The sequence below is a fragment of the Diabrotica virgifera genome, chromosome 8, assembly GCF_917563875.1.
Source record: "Diabrotica virgifera virgifera chromosome 8, PGI_DIABVI_V3a".
NCBI lineage: Eukaryota > Metazoa > Arthropoda > Insecta > Coleoptera > Chrysomelidae > Diabrotica > Diabrotica virgifera.
This window is the reverse complement of record NC_065450.1, coordinates 22,446,984-22,470,233: the sequence shown is the minus strand read 5'-3', so window position 1 is coordinate 22,470,233 and position 23,250 is coordinate 22,446,984. Positions and strand designations below refer to the sequence as shown.

The following is a 23,250-nucleotide window of genomic DNA, read 5'->3' as shown; positions in this document are numbered from 1 at the left end:
CATTCTTAATGAATCACCCTGTAAAGATTTGTTATATACATATTCACTGTTTTGTGCTTTTATTGTTGAATGATAACTTGTATATTTATCAATCAACGCTTTTATTATATTATAAAAATGTATATCATTTTTATTCAGTTGCAATGCGAAGGCAAAACAATCTTATTTTTCAATTAGAACAGGGAGTGCAGTTCAGCACTCTGAATCGACGATTTTCGGCTCGTATTGGAGTCATCATCGGAGAGGCGTAGGCCTGCTGCTCTCTGCTCGAAGTGACCAAACCATGAAAGTTTATCCCCACGTTGCAACTGACGTGTGGATTAGGTGACTAGCGTCATCTGGCAATTGAAAGGTGAAGTTTTCAATCCTAATAGGAACATAATTTCAATAACATTGAAAAATATTAAAAATATTACTAAAAGATTTTTAAATTGAAAACTTATTGGTCCATTTCCCTGGTAACACCTCCAAGGCTTTTAAAATTTGCAAGCCAGATGGATGCTGCAGTGAAGACAAAGGGAGGGAATTCTAAAAAGTTGCAATTCACAACCCCCGTCTGCAGCTTGGTAAAGTTCCAACGGAAAATGGACCTAGTTACTCTATAGGAGTAATACTAATATAAAATAAATTAAAAATGTATACCATTTTTATTCAGTTGCAATGCGAAGGCAAAGCAATCTTATTTTTCACTTAGAACAGGGAGCGCACTCCATTACTCTGAATCGACAATTTTCGACTCTTATTGGAATCATCATCGGAGATAGGCCTGGATCCCGCGTATGAAAAAAAAAGTTGATTAATAGCAAGCTGAAAATTTGTTAATAGCTTAAGGGTGTCTAGTCGAATAAACTTTGATATGTGTGAACACTGGAACAGGGGCAGTTTTAAATGTGGAACAGGTTAAAAATTTGGAACGGTCACAGCACGAAAACGGCACATTTATTTTGTCCGACAGAACAGACTTAAACTCTTCGAACAGAGATTAAACTCTCATGCAAAAATCAGACTGCTATTTATCACCAAATGGGCGTTTTAATGAGTGGAACATGTAGAATATGTCAAATGACAGGAATTATGACAGGTAATAAATAGCAGTCTGATTTTTTCATGAGAGTTTAATCTCTGTTCGGAGAGTAAGTCTGTTCTGTCGGACAAAATAAATGTGCCGTGTTCGTGCTGTGACCGTTCCAAATTTTTAACTTGTTCCACAATTAAAACTGCCCCTGTTTCAGTGTTCCCATATATCAAAGTTTATTCGACTAGACGCCCTTAAGCTATTAACAAATTTTCAGCTTGCTATTAATCAACTTTTTTTTCATACGCGGGATCCAGACCTAAGAGGCGTAGGCCTGCTGCTCTCTGCTCGAAGTGAACTGATTATGAAAGTTTATCCCCACATTGCAACTGACGTGTATGGATTGGGTGACTTAGTGGAGTCAATGAAGGTGGATGAGTTATTACCTCAGATTTCGTTGAACGTCCATCGATTTTCGTAAAAATTGCTGAGTGGTTAAAGGATACCTCAAGGAACAAAGGTGACATAGTGTCAACTTGCGCCTTTTGCATTTTAGGGGTGAAATACACCCCTTTTTTAAAAATTATTTTTTAGATTTCTGAGAGTGCAGTCACTGTAAGTCTTCACTTCCTATTTCGTTGAACCTTCATCGATTTTCATGAAAATCGGTAGGTAGTTTAGAGGATACCTCAAGCAATAAAAGTTATATAGCATCAACTTGCGCTTTTGCATTTTAGGGGTGCAATACACCCATACTTTTTAAATTGTAAAAAATGCAGATTTCCGCATTATGGCGCAAGTAATCTCGTTTAATTAAGAAAAATAAATATTTTTTTATACTTATGTGCATGAATTACATTTTTTTCTAATTTTTCAAACCTTATAGCAACCAAAAATCCGAAAATTAACAAGTCGAAAATCACGAAAACCTTATTCTTCTATATTTCTGAAAGTGTAGTCACTGAATGTTTTCAGCCACGATTTCTTTGAACCTTCATCGATTTTCATGAAAATTGTTGAGTAGTTAGAGGATACCTCAAAAAACAAAAGTGATATGGCACCAAGTTGCGCCTTCTGCATTTTAGGGGTGAAATCCACCTTTTTTTTTTTAATGATAAAAATGCAGATTTCAGCATTCTGGCTCAAGCAATCTCGTTTAATTAAGTAAAATAAATATTTTTTACATTTATGTGCATGATTTATAATTTTTAATAATTTTTCAAACCTTATAGCAACCAAAAATCAGAAAATTAGCACGACAATCACGAAAAAAATTATTCTTTTATATTTCCAAAAAGGCAGTCACTGAAGGTTTTCACCCCCTGATTTCGTTGAACCTCCATCAATTTTCATGAAAATTGGTAAGTAGTTAGAGGATACCCCAAGAAACAAAAATGATGTGGTACCAACTTGCGCTTTTATCCTGGGGGTGGATGTTACCCCTTCTCATGGGTGAACACTATTTTATTAAAAATAACCCCCAAGTTTATAAATTTTTTATTTAAATAATGTTTCATAATTTAATAAAACATTATTGGTACAGTAAAACCTGTCAGTAACGGCCACTAAAAATAGAAAACAATTGGCCGTTATAGAAATGTGGCCGCTAATGCTAGGTTTCCTTTTCCACAAATACATAAAATATAATTGAAAATTTATTTATTTTAGTAATTAAAGCAAATCTAATTAAATATAATTCTACAAATAAACGCAACATACCTTTCATTAGATATCGCAAATCACTTTGGCTGATTTTGTCTGCACATATATATTATGTTTGAGGAATCCCTTTATTTTGTGAGACTGGATATAGGACATTTCTCAAGTATGAATTCACAGTCATGGTATATCGTTGCTATACAGGGATAATAATCTGTGCAATATTATGGTACAGGCTACGTTAAATATGAAGTAAATGTGGAAGATATAGACTGGTTATTAATAATCTGTGCAATATTATGGTACAGGCTACGTTAAATATGAAGTAAATGTGGAAGATATACACTGGTTATTCATTTAAATTTAATTTGATTGTTTTTTAATCGTTTACAATATTTAAAATAATTAAAGATATAAAGTTAGGGATTTCAAAAATAAATTCAGTTCTCACTGGCAGGGTGGGAAATAATAAAGCGTCATACAATAGCATTTCATTACAATGCTCATTACAGGCATTACAGGCTGCTCCGTTTGAGGAAACTCAAACTCTTAAACTTTGAGAAAACATTCATTCAGTTTCGACCAACCCTGTATTAGCTAAAATTAAACGTTTTGATTTTAATTAGATTAATAATTTTTAACAATAATAGACTATATTAAAAATCACTTGAATATAAATTCATTTTCTGATGTCAAATCACTACAATTATACAGGGGGTGAATATTGCTATGAAATTTGAAAAAAAAAACGTAATTATCTTTTAAACTACTTCGTATAACATCAGAAAACCTGATATTTTAAGAAATAAAACATAGAGGAGAATCCAAAAATGTAAAAATATACAGGGTGTTCCATTAAACAAAAGATAATTTTGTTTCACCCTGTCAATATGGGTGGCCCTGTATGTTTGGAAATGTATTTAAATTTTGATATTATCTATGCCCCAATCTCAGCTAAATAAACTTTTTTGGTATCTCATACAACAAACGACTAATTGGACTTCCCACAACCTGTATACATACAAAATCTCCGCTATAAAATTTTTTCAAAGAAAATGTTATTGGTTTTTTTAAAATAACTCCGTTAATTTTTGAAATACGAGATTTATCCAAAAACTGTTACAAAGCTAAGTAAAAGGTCTGTTACACTGTATTAAACATAATTTTCTAAATCCTTTATTTTTTTTTAAATACAAGGTGAAAGGGCCCCGGTTACATGGTTCTCGCAGTAAAATTTAGGTTTTAAATGTTTCTATCTCGGTTATTTTTTGTCGTAAAAAAATATTAAAAAAAGAAAAAGCTTAAATAAAGTTAAAACTAAAATTTTGTTCTCTACCATTTTTTAAGTATATCGAGTATTTTTGGAGTTATTATCAAAATAAAATGAAATTCACGAAAATTTGAAAAATTCTAATTTTTTTTAATTGTATTTTTTTCAAAAATATGCATTCTAAACCGGTCAAAATTGTTGAAGTATTACTCATGTTAAAATAAATAAAGTTTTAAATGGGTTACTATAAATTTTAATTTTTGTGGAAATGACGTGTTTCATTTTTCATTCTTCCCTAAAAAATCTGAAAGGGTCCTCTTATTTCCATCATAACTTGCTTAATTTTGATGCTATCGACTTCTTATATAGCTTTTTGATAGTTACCTTTAAGTACTTTATTAAAATGTTTAGTATCTATATTTAACAAAGTGCATCGTTTTCCTGTTATTTAAGCTTGAATGCTAAGATTTGAGTACTCGCGGAAAAAAAATATACATTCAATTGCATATAACTCACTTTGTATATCTAATAAAGAATTTTTCGAATAAGGAGCTCATTTATTTTTATATTATCTTCGATTTTGGTAATAACAACTTTTTTGAAGAAATTTATGGTTTTTGAGTTATTTATGAAAAACTGCTTTAAAAAATTGATTTTTTTTTCAGGAAAAATCAAAACTTTTGATCTTTAATAACTCAAAAACTATTGATTTATTGGAATAACTTTATATAACAAATTTTACTTATAATTTGTCCCTCTATCGATTAGTGATATTATTTTTAATAAAATAATTTCCACCCCCGAGAAGGGGTGGCATCCCCCCAGGGTAAAAGCGCAAGTTGACACCATGTCACCTTTGTTTCTTGAGGTATCCTCTACATACTTACCAATTTTCATGAAAATCGATGGAGGTTCAACGAAATCGGAGGTGAAAACCTTCATTGACTCCACTAACTAGCGTCATCTGGCAATTGAAAGGTAAAGTTAGCGTCATCTGGCAATTCAAAGGTAAAGTTTTCAATCCTAATAGCAACATTAATAATATTGAAAAATATTAAAAATATTACTATATAAATTACAATATAAATCATATGAAATAATTTTATAAAACTTTTGCTTTGAATAAAAGGGAGTAAAACTACCAATGTACAGTGACCACACCACTACAATGAACATATATAACACACATTCTATAGTACATAAATATATTATTATATTATCCTAACATGTTAGTATCTTTACCAAGTCTTTGGCAAGCTATTGTACTAATTTTTTTCTTTTTTTTTTAAGAATGGAATGCCTTTATGGGAGGATTTCATCACGAAGGCTACAAAGCTCCATTCTTCCCTTAAGTAAGTATTTATCTACACCTACACTATTTATCATTTTTTTTTTTGTTAAACTTACTGTCTATAAAAATATAGTACGGTAATCGCCAAATAAGCAGTAGTGAAATTTATGCCTGGTTGCACCAACAGATCTTAAGCGTAAGACGTGCCTTAAGCTCAGCTTACTAAGCATACGCGTTGCACCATTGAGTCTTATATCAATTTTCAGCTTGCCACAATGGACTGCCAAGGGGGTTGCATCTTAACCTTCGTCTCAGTTAAGACATACTTAGATAAAAATCGAAAATTATGGATCTATAAGCTGAACTGGGCTGGGCTAAGCTGGAACTTAAGATTTGTTGGTGCAACCAGGCATTAGACTTTTTATTTTCTCCTTAGTGGAATTATCACCGGTTCTGAGGAAACCTCCAGGATATGAATTTGTCTACGATTCTTGTCAAAATTAAAATTCCTCACACTAAAGTTTGGACCTCACACTAAAAAATTGGATCTTGGAACGTGAGGTTACTACTAGAATCAGGAAAAATGCAGGAAATGGCAAATGAGCTACAAAGATACAAAGTAGATATTGCTGGATTACAGGAAGTCAGATGGGGAGGACAAGGCAAAATAGAAAAAAGTGATTATACAATATGGTATGCAGGAAAGGATAAACAAGGGAAAGGAGGGACAGCATTTTACATCAGAGGAAAATTAAGAAAGGAAGTCTTAGAATTTAAAGCAGTCGATGACAGAATATCATATATAAGAATAGATTATAAGCCGCAAAAACTATCTATAATTAACGTTTATGCACTCACCGAAAATAGCGATAAAGACTTTTACGAGAAATTGGAAGAGACAGGTGATCAAGTGCCAAAACAGGATATACTAATTATCCTAGGGGATTTTAATGCACAGGTTGGAAGAGAAAGTTATAATCAAGAAGTGGCAGGCACACATACATTACATGACAAAACCAATGACAACGGGGATAGATTATGTGGCATAGCAGCAGCACTAGAAATGGAAATAAGTGGCACCAAATATCAGCATAAAGATGTACACAAAATAACATGGTTAAGACCTGGAACTAATACCGGAAACCAAATCGATCACATTCTGATCAAGAAAAAACAAGCGAAGTCAATAAATGATGTACGATCATATAGAGGAGCGAACATAGACTCCGACCACTTCCTGGTGATTGCAAAATGCAAAATTAAGGCAAAACCAAAAGGAACAAGAGTAGCGAAAAAGAAATGGAACATACAAAAACTGGAGGAGGATGGAATAAAAGATAGATACAAAGAAGAACTTAAAAGAGGAATACAACACGAAGAACAAGAAATAGAAGAACAATGGAAACGAATTAAACAAGTCATAGAAAAGGCAGCGAATACAGAAATTGGCACAATAAGAAACATCAGAAGAAATGAATGGTTTGACCAGGAATGTAGAGAACAAATAGAAAGACAGGATAAAGCCAGATTGAAATGGATAAACTCAGGAACAGCAGAAGATATGGAAACATATAGGAGAGCAAGGACAATAGCAAAGCAAACATGTAAAATGAAAAAGAAAAGAAAATTAGAAGAAATAATGACGGACATCGAAAGAGAAAACATGAGAAATAATACTAAACCACTATATAATTACTCAAAATTAGGAAAAAAATCAAAACCGATGGTAGCCATAGAAGAAGACATTTGGATTAGGCATTTCGAGGAATTATATAAAGCAACAGGTGAGATGACACAGGAAGGGGACATAATAAGGATAAGACAGGACGCGGAGGAATACAAGGAATCTACATACGAAGAAGTAGCAGAAAGTATCAAGAAGATCAAGAACAGAAAAGCAGCGGGTTATGACAACATAAACGGAGAACTCATCAAATATGGTGGAGAAGCTCTAACTAGAAAAATACATGAATTATGTGTAACGATTTGGAAAGAGGAAAGAATGCCAGAAGACTGGAAAACGGGAATAATTATAACGATACCCAAAAATGGAGACCAACAAATATGCAAAAACTATAGAGGAATCACCTTGCTAAATGTGACATATAAAGTCATGACGGGAATAATAAAGAACAGACTAGCAGAGCATACCGAAAAAATCATAGGAAATTACCAGTGTGGATTCAGAAAAGAAAAATCGACAATAGACGCTATTCACATAAGACAAATCATGGAAAAAGCATATGAACACAACATGGAACGGCATATGCTTTTTGTGGATTTTAAACAGGCCTTCGATAAACTAAAAAGAGGAGAACTAGTAGAAGATCTAACAGGCATAAAAATACCAGGCAAATTAAGGCAAATTAAAACAGTTAATAAAAATGACAATAAAAGAGGCACAAGCAATAATAGATTTAGGTCAAAAGACAACAGAGAAGATTAGGGTCCAAAACGGAGTCAGACAAGGGGATGCCCTGTCAACTGAGTTATTCATTACAGCTCTAGATTGTGTAATAAAAGAAGCGACAAATAACTTAATAATTAATAAAAATGCAGTACAAATAGTAGGTTATGCAGATGATATCGTTATAATAGCCCGGGACAAAAGATTATTAAGTCATTCTCTGAAATAGAAAAAGGGGCAAAAAGAAGAGGACTAGATATAAATATGGAAAAAAACAAAGTACATGAACGCAAGCAGATTCAAGAAAACAAGACTAACACAAATGATAATAGATAATTACAGATTTGAGGAAGTAGATACATTCAAATACTTGGGAACGATGATTAGTAGAGATAATGAAAGAATAGACCTGAAACAGAAACTACAAGCAGGAAATAGAGCTAATTACAAAAATAAAAAAATAATAAAAGATAAAAATTAAGCAGAAATACAAAGATGCAAATATATAAGACTACCATAAAGCCAGTGGTAATGTATGCCATAGAAACCAACACCCTAACGTTAAAAGAAGAAGAAAAGTTGAAAGTATTTGAAAGAAAAATAATGCGCAACATTCTGGGACCAAAAGTAATAAATGAAAACGAAAGAAGACCCTGGATGAACCACGAAATAGAACAATGGATGGAAGGAGAAAACATAGTGAAAGAAGCAAAAGCACAAAGAATAAGGTGGTATGGTCATATAAGTAGAAAAAGTGAAGATGACCCCATTAAAGTTATTACCAACTGGATACATCCTGAGACAAGAGCACGAGGCAGACCAAAAGCAAGATGGAAACAGCAAGTCGAAAACGACTTAAGAGTTATGGGAATTCGAAACTGGAAAAAAAAAGACTGAGAACAGAAATGAGTGGAGAAAAGTAGTGACGGAAACGAAGACACACCAGAAGCTTTGAGGAGACAGATTAGAAGAAAAGTGGACTGATCCCCCATGTCTTAACGGATCATTAAAGTGAAAAACAGCTATAACTTCCACGGGAGTATACAGCTTATATACATACAAAGTTTGGACCAATATTTCATCTTTAGTTCTGTTGTTCAAATTCAATATTATTACATTAGGATCCCTCCCCACATATTTTCTCCGCTAGCTGATTAGATGAGCGGCACACCTTCAAAAAACGCTTATTTCTCGAAATACTGACCACGGTGAGGTGAATGGCTAATTTTAGACATAGGTATCTACTTTATGTCTTTGATGGTGCTGAAAACGAAAATGAGGTTTATTTTGAATTTTATGTGGGGGAATATTGTCAAAATCGCAATTTTACCCTAAAAATAGAAAAAAGAAAATCATGTTTATTGCCATTACCTCACTACAACTCTGTTCCATTTTAAAAGTAAAAGGTGAAGATTCGTGAGTTGCAAAGTTTAATCGCAAAAGTTGAATCACAAAATTTAAAATTTGGTTCACATTTCTGTTAATGATTTATATAATTCTATATAATTCTGATTTAATCACATTTCTGTTAGAATATAGAGTACAAAGAAGTTTTCTGGAAAGTTTTAGATCAAAATGATTAAAAAAAATGGTGCAAATTTTAATATCGACGTTATATATCCTCAAAATAACACTTATTTTTCGTTATACATTCCCAAAATATCGCTTATTTTTCGAGATACTGACCATGGGTGGTGATTGGCTAATTTTGGTCTTACTTTATGTTTTTGAAGGTGCTGAAAACGAAAATGAGGTTTATTTTGAATTTTATGTGAGGGAATATTGTCAAAATCGGAATTTTACCCTAAAAATAGAAAAAAGAAAATCTCGTTTTTTGCGATTACCTCACTACAACTCTGTTCCATTTTAAAAGTAAAAGGTGAAGATTCGTGAGTTGCAAAGTTAAATCGCAAAAGTTGAGTGACAAAATTTAAAATTTGGTTCACATTTCTGTTAATGATTTATATAATTCTATATAATTCTGATTTAATCACATTTCTGTTAGAATATAGAGTACAAAGAAGTTTTCTGGAAAGTTTTAGATCAAAATTATTTAAAAAAAATGGTGCAACTTTTAATATCGACGTTATAGATCCTTAAAATAACACTTATTTTTCGTTATACATTCCCAAAATATCGCTTATTTTTCGAGATACTGACCATGGGTGGTGATTGGCTAATTTTGGTCTTACTTTATGTTTTTGAAGGTGCTGAAAATGAAAATGAGGTTTATTTTAAATTTTATTTGTGGGAAAATTGTCAAAATCGCAATTTTACCCTAAAAATAAAAAAAAATGAAATCACGGTTTTTCTTAAAAGTAAAAGTTGCACCATTTTTTTTTTTCTATAACAAGAACAAACATATTTAGATCTATTTAGATCTAAAGCTCCCTACAGAACTTCTTTGGATTCCATATTTTAAAATAAATGTGATCAAACAAATAAATTTCAAATTTTGCCTCTTAACTTTTGCGATTCAACTTTGCAATTCACGAATCTGCACCTTTTATTTTAAAAAATTCATAACCTTTAATAAAATAAGACTGAAAGCTTGAAGCAGGTACCATTGTCTTCAGCAAGGTAAGAACTATATACCTACTGTAACAACTTCAGAAAAAAATATTAAAATGGAACAGAGTTGTAGCCAGGTAAACGCAAAAAACGTGATTTTATTTTTTTTTTATTTTTAGGGTAAATTGTCATTTTGACTTTTGACAATGTTCCCCCACATAAAATTCAAAATAAACCTCATTTTCGTTTTCAGCACCATCAAATACACAAAGTATGACTAAAATTAGCCATTCACCTCACCGTGGTCAGTACCTGGTCATTTTAGGGGTGTCTGCCGCTCGCCTAAATTTATTGTTTTATATTTATTAAAGAGTATCTAGAACAGTGGCTTTCAATGTTTTTGAGTCATGTTGTAACGATCCGAAATAAGTATACCTTTAATTTAATAATATTTATTTCTCTTTTAATTCACACCGATTACTTGCATGACGTAATCATAATAATAAGTGGTCACCGCGAGAAAACTTTTTAAATTCAATTTTCAAACGCAACAAATTCCATAACGAAAGTCATTTTTCTGATAATCCACCGACTAACTGTCACTGTCTAATAAATCATTTTAAAATTTACTTGTGCATACAATCTGGTTTCACACAATAATTTTGGTAAGTTTTCATTAAATATTTCCTTTCCTTTCGGTTTAATAATGGCTGTCCATCGAAAAAAGAAAACGTTTGTCTTACGGTATAAATTGTTACAGGTTTTGGAATGTGAAAAAGTCACAAAAAGTCCTGACTTTTTGGCCAGATTTTGCGAGGTAGCGTATATTGTTAGGACGCTCTCGTTTTGATATGCCGTTAATTTGAGACCAATTCAATTTAAGACCGTCTAGTTTGAGGCCTGTACGAATAAAGTCAACCATATTTTGATTGTTTTACAATTGTTTATCCTGTTGCTGAATTTCCACTACATACCCATTTGGAAAACTAAAGTAATAAATTTTATTAATATTTCTCATCGATTCGGAATGTGACGACAGAATCCAGCTTATTTCCTGTTTTTTTTTTTGAAAATTGAATATTTAGTTTCTAAAGAATTTTGTTAGAATACTCTGCTACATAATATTATATTATTTCTTATTTGTGAAGACTAAGAAAGCTTTCCGGCGTCCAAAAATAAGTTAATTACATAGTAAATAATAATAATATCTTCTTTTTCGTTTTGATAAAATTATAATTTTTTTGTTATTTAATTGAACGATAAATATACCATACTCTAACGTTATTACCGTTGTTCACTATTCCTAGTTTTTTTATACTTAATTCTATTCCAGATGATGAGGTGTATCTAGATGATATAGTAAAGGTAGTTAACCTCCTAATAAATATTTCATATATTTTTTTTGGAATCTGACTATGTATACCATGTTTGTTTTGAATGGTTTCCATGTTTCTCCTAGGTTAGCTGAAAGATATGGTGGCGCCCGCTGAAGATTGGAAAATAAGACCTGACACCGATCGTTGTACTAAAATATTTTTTTTTTATTTGATTTTCATAATTTGATCTGATAAACAGCATCACATCTCTAATAACATCCATAAGAATCCATCCCTATAATCTCTAGAGACTAGAGCTATCGTGGTATTTATATGTGTTAGCTTCCTCCAGTGTGTTTCTCATTTTTTTTATCATTTTATTTGAGTGAAATCTCACCATTCTATGAATCGACACTATAGTGTTGCTACACATAATTTGACGCTCGAACGTGGGACTTATTCTGTAGAGGTTTGTGATAGTGTTTTTTTAAGTATAAGAACAGGCATACATAGAAATAAGAAAGGAACTAATTTTTTTTTCTTTCACCTTTTATTTTTTTTTTCGATAACATAACACCTTAGTAAGTACCAGGAACAGCAACAAAGAACAATCTATTCAAATTTAGAAAAAAATAGATATCTTGTTAATGATAAATATTTTGGTTGCATTGTTTATGAAAACTGAATGATAGGAATAAATAATTCCAGTTTTTTCCGATTGTTAGTGTTTGTTTGAATCTGTCAACAGAATACCTCCAAGGGTAAACTGTGGATTGTGTCCTAATGATTGAGTGATTTTGCCTTTTTAGTGTATGTTTTTTTTTTCTGGACAACAGTGTCGTGTCTGGTCGCATATCAAATATTTTGTTTTTGGCAGGTAATAACGAAGTCGTCGTGTGTTTGTAGTTGACTCAAGTCTTTTGTCTTTCGGAAAGTTCTGAAAGTTCTTTTTGTGTGAATTTCCAGTTTAGAAAGAAAATTTCAAACATACCAAGGAGATTACGAAAATATTTATCTTGTGTCTTTGAGTCAAGTTACTACAAATTTATTTCCCCAAATGTGACTTAGTTTTTTTTTGTTTGCTGAAGTGCACACTATCGTTTTTTCGACGACTTAAATATATTGATTTGGTTAAGAAAATTTTTTTCTTTTCTATTGAGATTTTGTTAATTCTTTTAACGATAATATGGAGTCCTCTATTGTACCATATTTAAAAGTTGATGAGTTAGATTATGAACTTTTTATACGGGGAGTTAAAACTACAAGGAGTGTTAGTGACAAAAAGACTATTCTTCGTAAACTTCTGTTAAAGAATTCTCCAATAGACATTGAAATCAATGTTCTTCACTTTGACGATGAAAAGACAAGCATTGATAACACTTTAGCTGATATTACCAACCTTGTTGATGAATTTGAAGGTGATGATAATGATTCTGTCTACCGTAGAGCTAAGGCTAGGTTGACCCATCTCGCTTATAGAATTGCTCGTCTTCCTAGTGTTTCAGCTGATGAAGTAGAATACAAAAATGAAGCTACTGCAAATTGCTTATTATATGAAGGTCAACTTGATGATAAGATTTGTCTCTAGTCAACCATCCACTACCTTAGGTACTCCGATTAATCAGAACAATGTCGTTATCCCAACTCCAGTTGTACAAGTTTCTCATCCGATCAATCTTGCTGATTGGAACATCAAATTCAATGGTGATCCAAAAAGTGTATTCTCTTTCCTTGAAAAAGTTAAAGACATCTCAGAATCTAGGAATGTTTCACAAGAACTACTTTTTCGTTCAGCTGTAGAATTATTTTCTGGCAGTGCTGCTACATGGTTTAGAAGCGTTCGTCATACCATCACGAATTGGCTCGACCTTACTGTTTTATTAAAAACTACATTTCTACCGCATGACTATGACGAGGAATTATGGAGTCAGATCAAAACTAGGAAACAAAAGAGGAATGAATCTTTTGCTTTGTATCAAGCTCAAATTCTGTCCTTGTCAAAACGTCTGACTACCCTTCCTATTGAAAAAACTCTAGTTAAATATATGAGACAGAATATTCTTCCAGAGTATATTCCCTTAATTGCTTTAACCGATACTAACACCATCGAGGAACTTTCAATAGTTATCAGAAAATTAGAAAATAACGCTCAGATTTCAAATGTTAAGAAAGAATCATCTTCTAATGTTGCTTTGGTTAGTCACCAACGTCAGACTAAACATTCTAATTTTAGGAATAAAAAATCTTCTCAAAACCATGCTGAATCGAATCAGTCTTCTGAAAACCTTTCAAGTGGAAGTCCCAAAAATGTTATATGTTTTAATTGTCAAAAACCGGGGCACTTTTCCAGTGAGTGTAGACGAAAACATCAGCGTTACTGTTATCGCTGTGGTAAAAAAGATGTCACCATTCCAACATGCCCCAATAATTGTTCAAAAAACTAAAGAATGACACTACTGTGTTCGGTAGGTGTGTCTTTCGTAGGAGTAAAGAATCCGAACGAAAATGTCTTTCTATTTCGACTAACAAAAATTTCGATTCAAATGAGTGGTCCAAATGGCTCAATAACGTTAAAATTTTTTTAAACCAACCAAAACCACAAATAACTCCAGTTATATATTCCAAACCGTGTGACAACCGACCATATCTAAAGGTACAAATATTTTTTCAGACTTTTACTCTTCTGTTAGATACAGGATGTACTACCACTGTCGTAGGATCCCAGGGAATTGAATTTCTTCTAAAACATGACGTTCAGATTGCAATACCCAATCATAAGAGTGTATCGCTTGCCGATGGTTCTAGTCAAAAGGTAACTGGAATTGTAGATTTGCCGATAGTTGCTAATGGCGTATGTCACGTCATAAACTGTCTTATTGTTCCATCCTTACCTCTTACATTTATTCTTGGTAGCAATTTTATTTCGAAATTCTCTCTTTCGTTGAATTTTACTCAAAACACTTGGAATGTAAAAAATCGAGTATGTTTAACATCATGTGATGAATCAGAAATGAATGAGTCTTTTGATTATTTGAGTTCTATTGAATCGTTAGATCCAGAATCGAAAAATCGTGCAGAAAAAGCTATACAAAGTTTTCAAGAAGTAGACAATAAAAATGGGATAGGTTTAACTAATAAGATCAAGCTCACTATTGACACTGGTGATGCCAAACCATTTCGGAAACGTCCTTTCCCAATGTCCCCATATATGGCCAAAATTCTAAATGATGAATTGGACGAAATGTTAAAACTTAACGTCATAGAACCTTCTAATAGTCCATGGTGTTCCCCTGTGTTACTGGTCAAGAAGAAGACAGGCGAGTATAGATTTTGCTTTGATGGCAGAAATTTGAACGAGGTCACTCGTCATGACACTTATCCTTTGCCAAACATCGATCGTATTTTGTCTCTTTTAAGAAATGCTAGATATATCAGTTCCATCGATCTTAAAAAAGCTTTCTGGCAAATTCCCCTTGATAATGCTTCACGTGAAAAAACCGCTTTCGCTGTAGTAGGTCGTGGACTTTTCCAATTTACAGTCATGCCTTTTGGCTTATGCAATTCTGCATAGACACAACAAAGACTAGTCGATCAAATTTTTGGTCCCGAATTCGAACCATATATCTTTACTTACATCGACGATATAATAGTTTGTTCAGCTACAGCCGAAGAGCATATAGCCCTCCTTCAAAAAGTGAAAGATAAACTCAAAGAAGCAAATCTTACCATCAATGTGGAAAAATGTGAATTTTTTAAAACATCTCTTAAATATTTAGGTTACATCGTTGGCAATAATTCATTGAGATCTGATCCTGATAAGATAACTGCTATGGTCAATTATCCTCGTCCGACTAACACCACGGAAATAAAACGTTTCATTGGCTTGTGTTCTTGGTACCGACGTTTTATCAAAGATTTTTCGACACTTGTCTCTCCCATTAATGACTTACTTAAAGGTAAGAAGAAAAAGGAACTTATATCTTGGAATCCCGAAGCTGAAAAAGCCTTTCTCTCTGTTAAAGAAGCTTTAATATCTTCTCCTGTTTTAGTACAGCCTGATTTCTCCTGTCCGTTTACTGTTCAATGTGATGCTAGCAATACTGGTCTTGGTGCTGTTTTAACCCAAGAAATTGGTGGCGGAGAAAAGGTAATCGCTTATGCAAGTCGTTCTTTAACTAAGCAGGAACGTAACTTTTCCACGACTGAGAAAGAGTGCTTAGCCGTGTTGTTTTCGGTTGAAAAATTTCGTCCTTATATTGATGGAGTCGAGTTTACTATCATAACTGATCATTACTCTCTTTTGTGGCTAACGAATCTTAAGAATCCGACTGGACGTTTATCTCGTTGGGCGATGCGTTTAAAACAGTTTGGTTTTAGAATTATACATCGAAAAGGAACTTCCCACAATGTACCGGATGCACTTAGCAGAACTCATGAACATTCTGAAATTTCCTATCTTGAGGTAGATACCGATCGTATCGATCCCTGGTTCGATAATCTGCGTTCTAAGATCCTTAATCATCCAGATGAATTTCCCCAATGGAAAGTCGAAAACGATCTCGTCTATAAATTCATACCGTCTTGTTTACCGTTTAATTCGAATATGTTTGAGTGGAAAATATTAGTGCCCAAACCTCAACGTCGTGATGTCATCAATTCATGCCATGAACCACCAACATGTGCACACCTCGGTGCTTACAAAACTCTTGCACGTATCCGAGAACGTTATTATTGGCCGAAGATGCGCCAAGACGTTGTAAAGTATGTTAGATCTTGTAAGACTTGTGGAGCTCAAAAAGCCCCTAATACTGCTAAAATTGGAAAAATGGGTCGTCAAAAACAAGCCGATTTTCCTTGGCAAATCATTGCTGTAGATTTAATAGGTCCTTTGACTCGTAGTAAAAGTGGCCACTCCTGGTTACTTGTAGTAGCTGATTGGTTTTCTAAATTTACTCTATTACATCCTTTGAGGAAAGCTACTGCTTCGAATATTTGCAATTTTCTTGAAAATCAAGTTTTTCTCATGTTTGGAGTTCCTCAGCATCTTCTTTGTGATAATGCCCCTAATCTTAATTGTAAGATCATGAAAGATCTGTGTGATCGTTACAACGTTCAAAAAATATGGTTTTCCGCAGTCTATTCCCCTCAGGTTAATTTTGTCGAGAGAAGCAACCGTGTCATCGGAACTGCTATTCGTTGTTACGTAGAAAATCACTGTGACTGGGATAAAGAAATCCATAAGATTCGTCAGGCAATAAATACCGCCAAGCATGAAGTGACTCAATTCACTCCAGCTTTTTTAAATTTTGCTCGGCATGTACCTATCTCCGGAAATTATTACGGTCGAATACCAAATGATCTTGTTGATTTGGAAATTGTCCCAGGTGACCGTAAATCATATGCCTCTGAAGTTAAAGGTTTGTCTGAAGTTTTCTCTTTTGTACGCAAGAATATCACCAAAGCTTATGAGCGCAATGCCAAGACGTACAACCTGCGCAAGCGTGATGTCCAATTTAGTGTTGGAGATAAAGTATGGAGAAAGAATATGGCTCTCTCCAGTGCACCAAAAAAATATATGGCAAAACTTGCGCCTAAATATGTGTTATGTACAATTGTGAAGAAATTTTCTCCTCTAATATATGGTTTGAAAAATCCTGATGGATCTAATGCTGGCAAATGGCACATAAAGGATTTGAAAACATATTATCCTGATAATGATTCAGACGACGAACCGAACTCGTCAGATACAGAATAAAAGAAAGTTTTTCTTTATTTAATACTGTATCGAGTGTATGTATAAACTTCTCCTGTTTAAATTACTTATGGCCAGTGTGTCCTTTGTGACCATTTTTGTTTTGTAACGATTTTGTTTTTCTTTTGCCAAATAAATCCAGACATCCATGATCTGTCTTATCTGGTAATTGCGAGAGAAAAATTTTATAATTGTGTTGTTTTTGCTTTGAGTTCGGCAACCATACATAAAGCTGTCAGATGTGTATACTATACGCATGCTGGTCGTTTTTGGTTTATGCCTCTACTGTGTATCACAATGTTAATGATATGTAGGTTATATATCATATATCTGTTGTGCAGTTTGTTTTAATCTTGGTGTGTATTGTTAACACACTACCTTTTAGTTCTGGTTGATGATGGATGTTAGTGTCGATTTCATGAATATTGGTAAATGGTAAATTTTTGGCCGACATAACGTTTTTTAGATAATACATCTAAATAGTCAACATGTGTGTTTTGTGATTTCTCTTTCCCTATATAGAGAGATTTGATATACTCATGGGGTCACAAAAACAAAATGATGTATTAGTACATAATGTAGTTAATAGTAAATATAGTAGTAGTAGTAAATATAGTATTTTTTTTTTATTTTTTTATGGGAATCGTTTATATCCTGAATTGTAGTAAACAGTACCTACTGTTCTGATATGTATTCTATCATATGAGTACTAGTTCGAATATTGTAGTTGTACTTTACCCTATAGACTAGGAATTTTGACTCCTTGCATTCAATATTTTTCTCATTCTTTCTCATTTTGTTACTAGCGTTCAACGGATGTCTTGGATAGCCAGGCACGGAGAAGGGCTAGGAAAAATGTTAGCAGATTTCCGCCAGCTATTTGTCGGAATAATAAGTTTTTCAGATATACCGTACCAATAATAATTTTTGAGTATCCTGATTAACTTTAAGTTATGTAACCTAGGATTTTAGACCCTCACCGATTTTGAGCTTACCGAATTTGACCCTCACCAAAAATGTCCCTATTACAGGCGTTTGATACGCGTTAGTTATCACCAGTCCTAAGGAAACAATAACTATTACCATCTATCTCATATGCAAGTATGTCATCCCGTATTTCTAATGTCTAACTTTTCTCCAGTATAACCCAATTCTTTTGTTTTCGAAAAACTAGTAACGTACCTCTATGTCTGAATTTCATGGTTTGTTTCTTTTATGGCCATGTTCCTACTTTTTGTTTTTTTTTAGTTTACTCATATAACATTTACGCTGTGAGTGAACGTAGAAATGTGAAAATATGTGATTAAGTCCGCTTATAGACGTGAGGATAAATACGTATACCTCAAGTCGAGAGATATAATGAAAATCTCTATATGTCAAGCCACAAAGGCTACAATTCTCCTTCCATTTTAGTGTAATAGTATGGTCGTTTGAATAAATTTTATCTAAATTTTCTTTGGATGTATGAATTTGTCTTGGTCGTTTCGTTACGTGTGTTTCCACACCCATAGTCCGATCTAAATCGCGCTAGCGAGCTTTAGTTCGTGAAGGAGGTTGTGTAACGATCCGAAATAAGTATACCTTTAATTTAATAATATTTATTTCTCTTTTAATTCACACCGATTACTTGCATGACGTAATCATAATAATAAGTGGTCACCGCGAGAAAACTTTTTAAATTCAATTTTCAAACGCAACAAATTCCATAACGAAAGTCATTTTTCTGATAATCCACCGACTAACTGTCACTGTCTAATAAATCATTTTAAAATTTACTTGTGCATACAATCTGGTTTCACACAATAATTTTGGTAAGTTTTCATTAAATATTTCCTTTCCTTTCGGTTTAATAATGGCTGTCCATCGAAAAAAGAAAACGTTTGTCTTACGGTATAAATTGTTACAGGTTTTGGAATGTGAAAAAGTCACAAAAAGTCCTGACTTTTTGGCCAGATTTTGCGAGGTAGCGTATATTGTTAGGACGCTCACGTTTTGATATGCCGTTAATTTGAGACCAATTCAATTTAAGACCGTCTAGTTTGAGGCCTGTACGAATAAAGTCAACCATATTTTGATTGTTTTACAATTGTTTATCCTGTTGCTGAATTTCCACTACATACCCATTTGGAAAACTAAAGTAATAAATTTTATTAATATTTCTCATCGATTCGGAATGTGACGACAGAATCCAGCTTATTTCCTGTTTTTTTTTTGAAAATTGAATATTTAGTTTCTAAAGAATTTTGTTAGAATACTCTGCTACATAATATTATATTATTTCTTATTTGTGAAGACTAAGAAAGCTTTCCGGCGTCCAAAAATAAGTTAATTACATAGTAAATAATAATAATATCTTCTTTTTCGTTTTGATAAAATTATAATTTTTTTGTTATTTAATTGAACGATAAATATACCATACTCTAACGTTATTACCGTTGTTCACTATTCCTAGTTTTTTTATACTTAATTCTATTCCAGATGATGAGGTGTATCTAGATGATATAGTAAAGGTAGTTAACCTCCTAATAAATATTTCATATATTTTTTTTGGAATCTGACTATGTATACCATGTTTGTTTTGAATGATTTCCATGTTTCTCCTAGGTTAGCTGAAAGATATGGTGGCGCCCGCTGAAGATTGGAAAATAAGACCTGACACCGATCGTTGTACTAAAATATTTTTTTTTTATTTGATTTTCATAATTTGATCTGATAAACAGCATCACATCTCTAATAACATCCATAAGAATCCATCCCTATAATCTCTAGAGACTAGAGCTACCGTGGTATTTATATGTGTTAGCTTCCTCCAGTGTGTTTCTCATTTTTTTTATCATTTTATTTGAGTGAAATCTCACCATTCTATGAATCGACACTATAGTGTTGCTACAATGTACCACCAAATTATTTTAAAATTATTCTTGGTACCATCTAACTGAAATACCTATGGAGCTTAGTATTCTAACTAACTGCAAATATGCTGGATTTTGGCTGTGTTTTCGTGTTTTGTGTACCACCCCAAATAATGATATGTAATACCACCAGTGGCATATGTACCACAGATTAAGAACCCCTGATCTAGAAGCATCTGTGTCTTACTTCCCGCGTGTGTCAACGGTCTGATGTTTGTCGCGTCACATCACTTAACTCAGTCTTTCTTTTCCATCTATTGTTGGAAACATTGTAATACATACTTTATTCCTTCTGTAACTACATATTAGATGCTTATAAATATTTTTTATCCTTAGAGCAACTATTTTGGCAGTCACAGCTTATTTGGATTCCTTTCAAAAGATTGCTGATTCAGCGACAAATACAAGAGGTAAGTACCTTTAATTTTATAACCACTCTTTTATTCCTCAGTTCTAATATTTATCTAATGCCTGGTTGAACCAACAGATCTTAAGCTTAAGACGTGCCTTAAACTCAGCTTACGAAACATACGCCTTGCACCATTGAGTCTTAGATCAGTTTTTACCATGCCAAAATGGATTGCCACGTGGATTGCATAGGTACGGATAGAAAATTATGGTGCAACGTAAGTTGCAAAGACTTAGTAAGACTTAAAGTAGCTCTATCTATAAACTGAGCTGGGCTAAGCTGGAGCTTAAGATTTGTTTATGCAACCAGGCATTAATGAATTTCTTGTTAAGGTCCTTGCTTCGGAGGGCATTCAAGCCGTCGCGCATCGACATTAGATAGTTAAAACAGGGTTAAAGATCTCCCCGGCAAAAATGCCATACGATATCTTGTTAAGGTATAGCACTAGTTGAACTATATACCATATATTTTAGACCAATTAGTCTAAAATCCATTGCAGCTAAATTGATGGAATCAGTTATTCGCGAATCGGTTATGAACTTTCTCTTAAATAATAATAGAATTCCTAATTCCCAGCACGGTTTTCTACCTGGAAGATCGGTAGTTACTAACATGTTAACATGTGTTAATGACTGGTCTCTTTGTTTGGACCGTAATCAACCTGTTGATATTATATATTTAGACTTTGCTAAGGCTCTTGATCGAGTTCCTCACAAGAGACTACTATTTAAGCTCGAACATAACGGTATTAGAGGAAACTTACTTGAGTGGATTAAAGGATTTTTAATAAACCGTAAATTTTGCGTATGCGTTGGTGACTGTTATTCCTCAATGTTTAGTGTATACAGTGGCGTTCCGCAGGGTTCAGTGTTGGGACCGATTTTGTTCCTAGTGTACGTTGCTGATCTGCCAATTCACCTTAAAAGTAACATGTCGCTTTTCGCTGATGACACAAAGTTATATGCAAATCCCTTTTCTGGTTACAATCAATTACAGATCGACCTTCAAGAGGTTGCTAAGTGGGTAGACGATTGGTGCTTGCCATTAAACACATCCAAGTGTGCAGTTCTACATTTAGGTAAAAACAATCCAAGGAATCGGTATGTACTTTCAAATGTTTCTCTAAAAACTGTTTCGCAGCAAAAAGACTTGGGTGTACTTGTGACGGAAACATTATCTTGGTCTGAACATATCCAGTCGGTATGCAATAAAGCTAGAACATCAGTTTACTTATTATCTAAGACTTTCTCTAAGATATCGCCAAAAAATTTTGTTGCTCTCTTTAGTGTATATGTAAGACCTATTTTAGAGTTTGCCGGACCCGTGTGGAATGTCGACTGGCAAAGGGATTCTGATCGACTTGAATCTGTGCAAAGATGAGCAACAAGAATTTCTTATGGCCGTCGTCGTCCTTCCTACGAAGAACGGTTAACCTACTTAAATTATCCTACATTTATGGACCGACGACTTCGTGGGGATTTAATAATTGCTTATAGAGCGTTACAGGGAAAGTTTGGGATAGATCTTTCACATCTTTTCCCTTTGAGTAACGACCTTAGATTGCGGGGTCATCCATACAAATTAGCCAGACAACAGTTTCACAGTAAATGTCGTGAGAACTCTATATCCAATAGAATATTTTATGCCTGGAACTCACGTCCACACGACGTCGTCGGGGCTGTATCTGTAACTTGCTTCAAAAATAAATATGACTTTTAGTTCTGTATCACGGGAACAATAATTTTTCGTTTCTTAAATTAAATTAATTTATAAGTCGTATGTAGTTATTCCGATAGGTGTGGTGCGGAAATTTAATTAAAAAATGAATATAATAAAATAAACGGTAATTTTATCGTTGCAACGAAAATATGTTTCGTTAGGTCTCTCGGAGAGGGTCGAGTCGGTGTGTGTGTGAACCGTTCACGTGTTGTGTAGTGACTGGAGAAAACAACCACAAACGATGATAATGTTTGTGTTCCTTTCCCCTTGACCAGATGAGCAAATAAATCACTAAGTCTGGCGTCTACTTTTACAGTTTTAAGAAAAACAATTTCGAATGCATAGCGAGCTGTTGACACAGTAACTGTCTGATAAAGTACTCAATTAATGAGGGTGCAGCCTGTTGCACCGCACAGACGAAAAACAGATGTGACAGGGCAAAGCCATGTCTCTTAACATTTTGTATTTGAATGACTAACGCTGTTTCGTTTTTGAGAAAAAATATTAAAATTAAAATTAGCAAAAATAGTAATTAAAGTGTATCGCTATACAGCCCCCTCTGAGAGACTAAAACGATAGATAATATATAATATATACAAATTACATATAATGAAAATTGAAAATAGGAAGAAAAAAAAACAATACAAAGTTTATACGAGGAGAAAGAAAAATCACTTAATACACTGTAAACTGACACTCTCTTGGTAGTTTCCGGTAAATCTTGCTCTTCTCCCCGGTCTGTTGTCTATTTTGCTGGATACTGTCATTTCTTTTGTTTCGTGATGGGTAGAGTTGTGAAGCTCGTACGCTGGTTTCAATCTGTCTATGGAAATTGTTGATTCTTTTCCATTTACCCGGACGACAAAAGTCTTGTCACCTCGCTTAACAACTGGAAAAGGCCCGTGATATGGGTTTTCTAAGCTGCTTTTGATTGTATCACGGCGGATGAAAACGTGAGAGGTGGTTTTCATGTCTTTGAAAATGAAGGT

General features: G+C 33.5%; 1 protein-coding gene across 2 annotated transcripts in view; it reads left to right on the top strand.

The window, feature by feature from the left end:
* LOC114333316 (protein MTSS 1) overlaps positions 1 to 23,250 on the top strand; it is a 262,400-nt gene that overhangs the window by 22,176 nt on the left and 216,974 nt on the right. For both annotated transcript variants that reach the window (XM_050658843.1, XM_050658844.1), the window contains exons 2-3: positions 5,235 to 5,296; positions 20,470 to 20,543. In XM_050658843.1, coding sequence (XP_050514800.1) covers positions 5,235 to 5,296; positions 20,470 to 20,543 — 136 coding nt within the window. The remainder of the gene's footprint in view (positions 1 to 5,234; positions 5,297 to 20,469; positions 20,544 to 23,250) is intronic.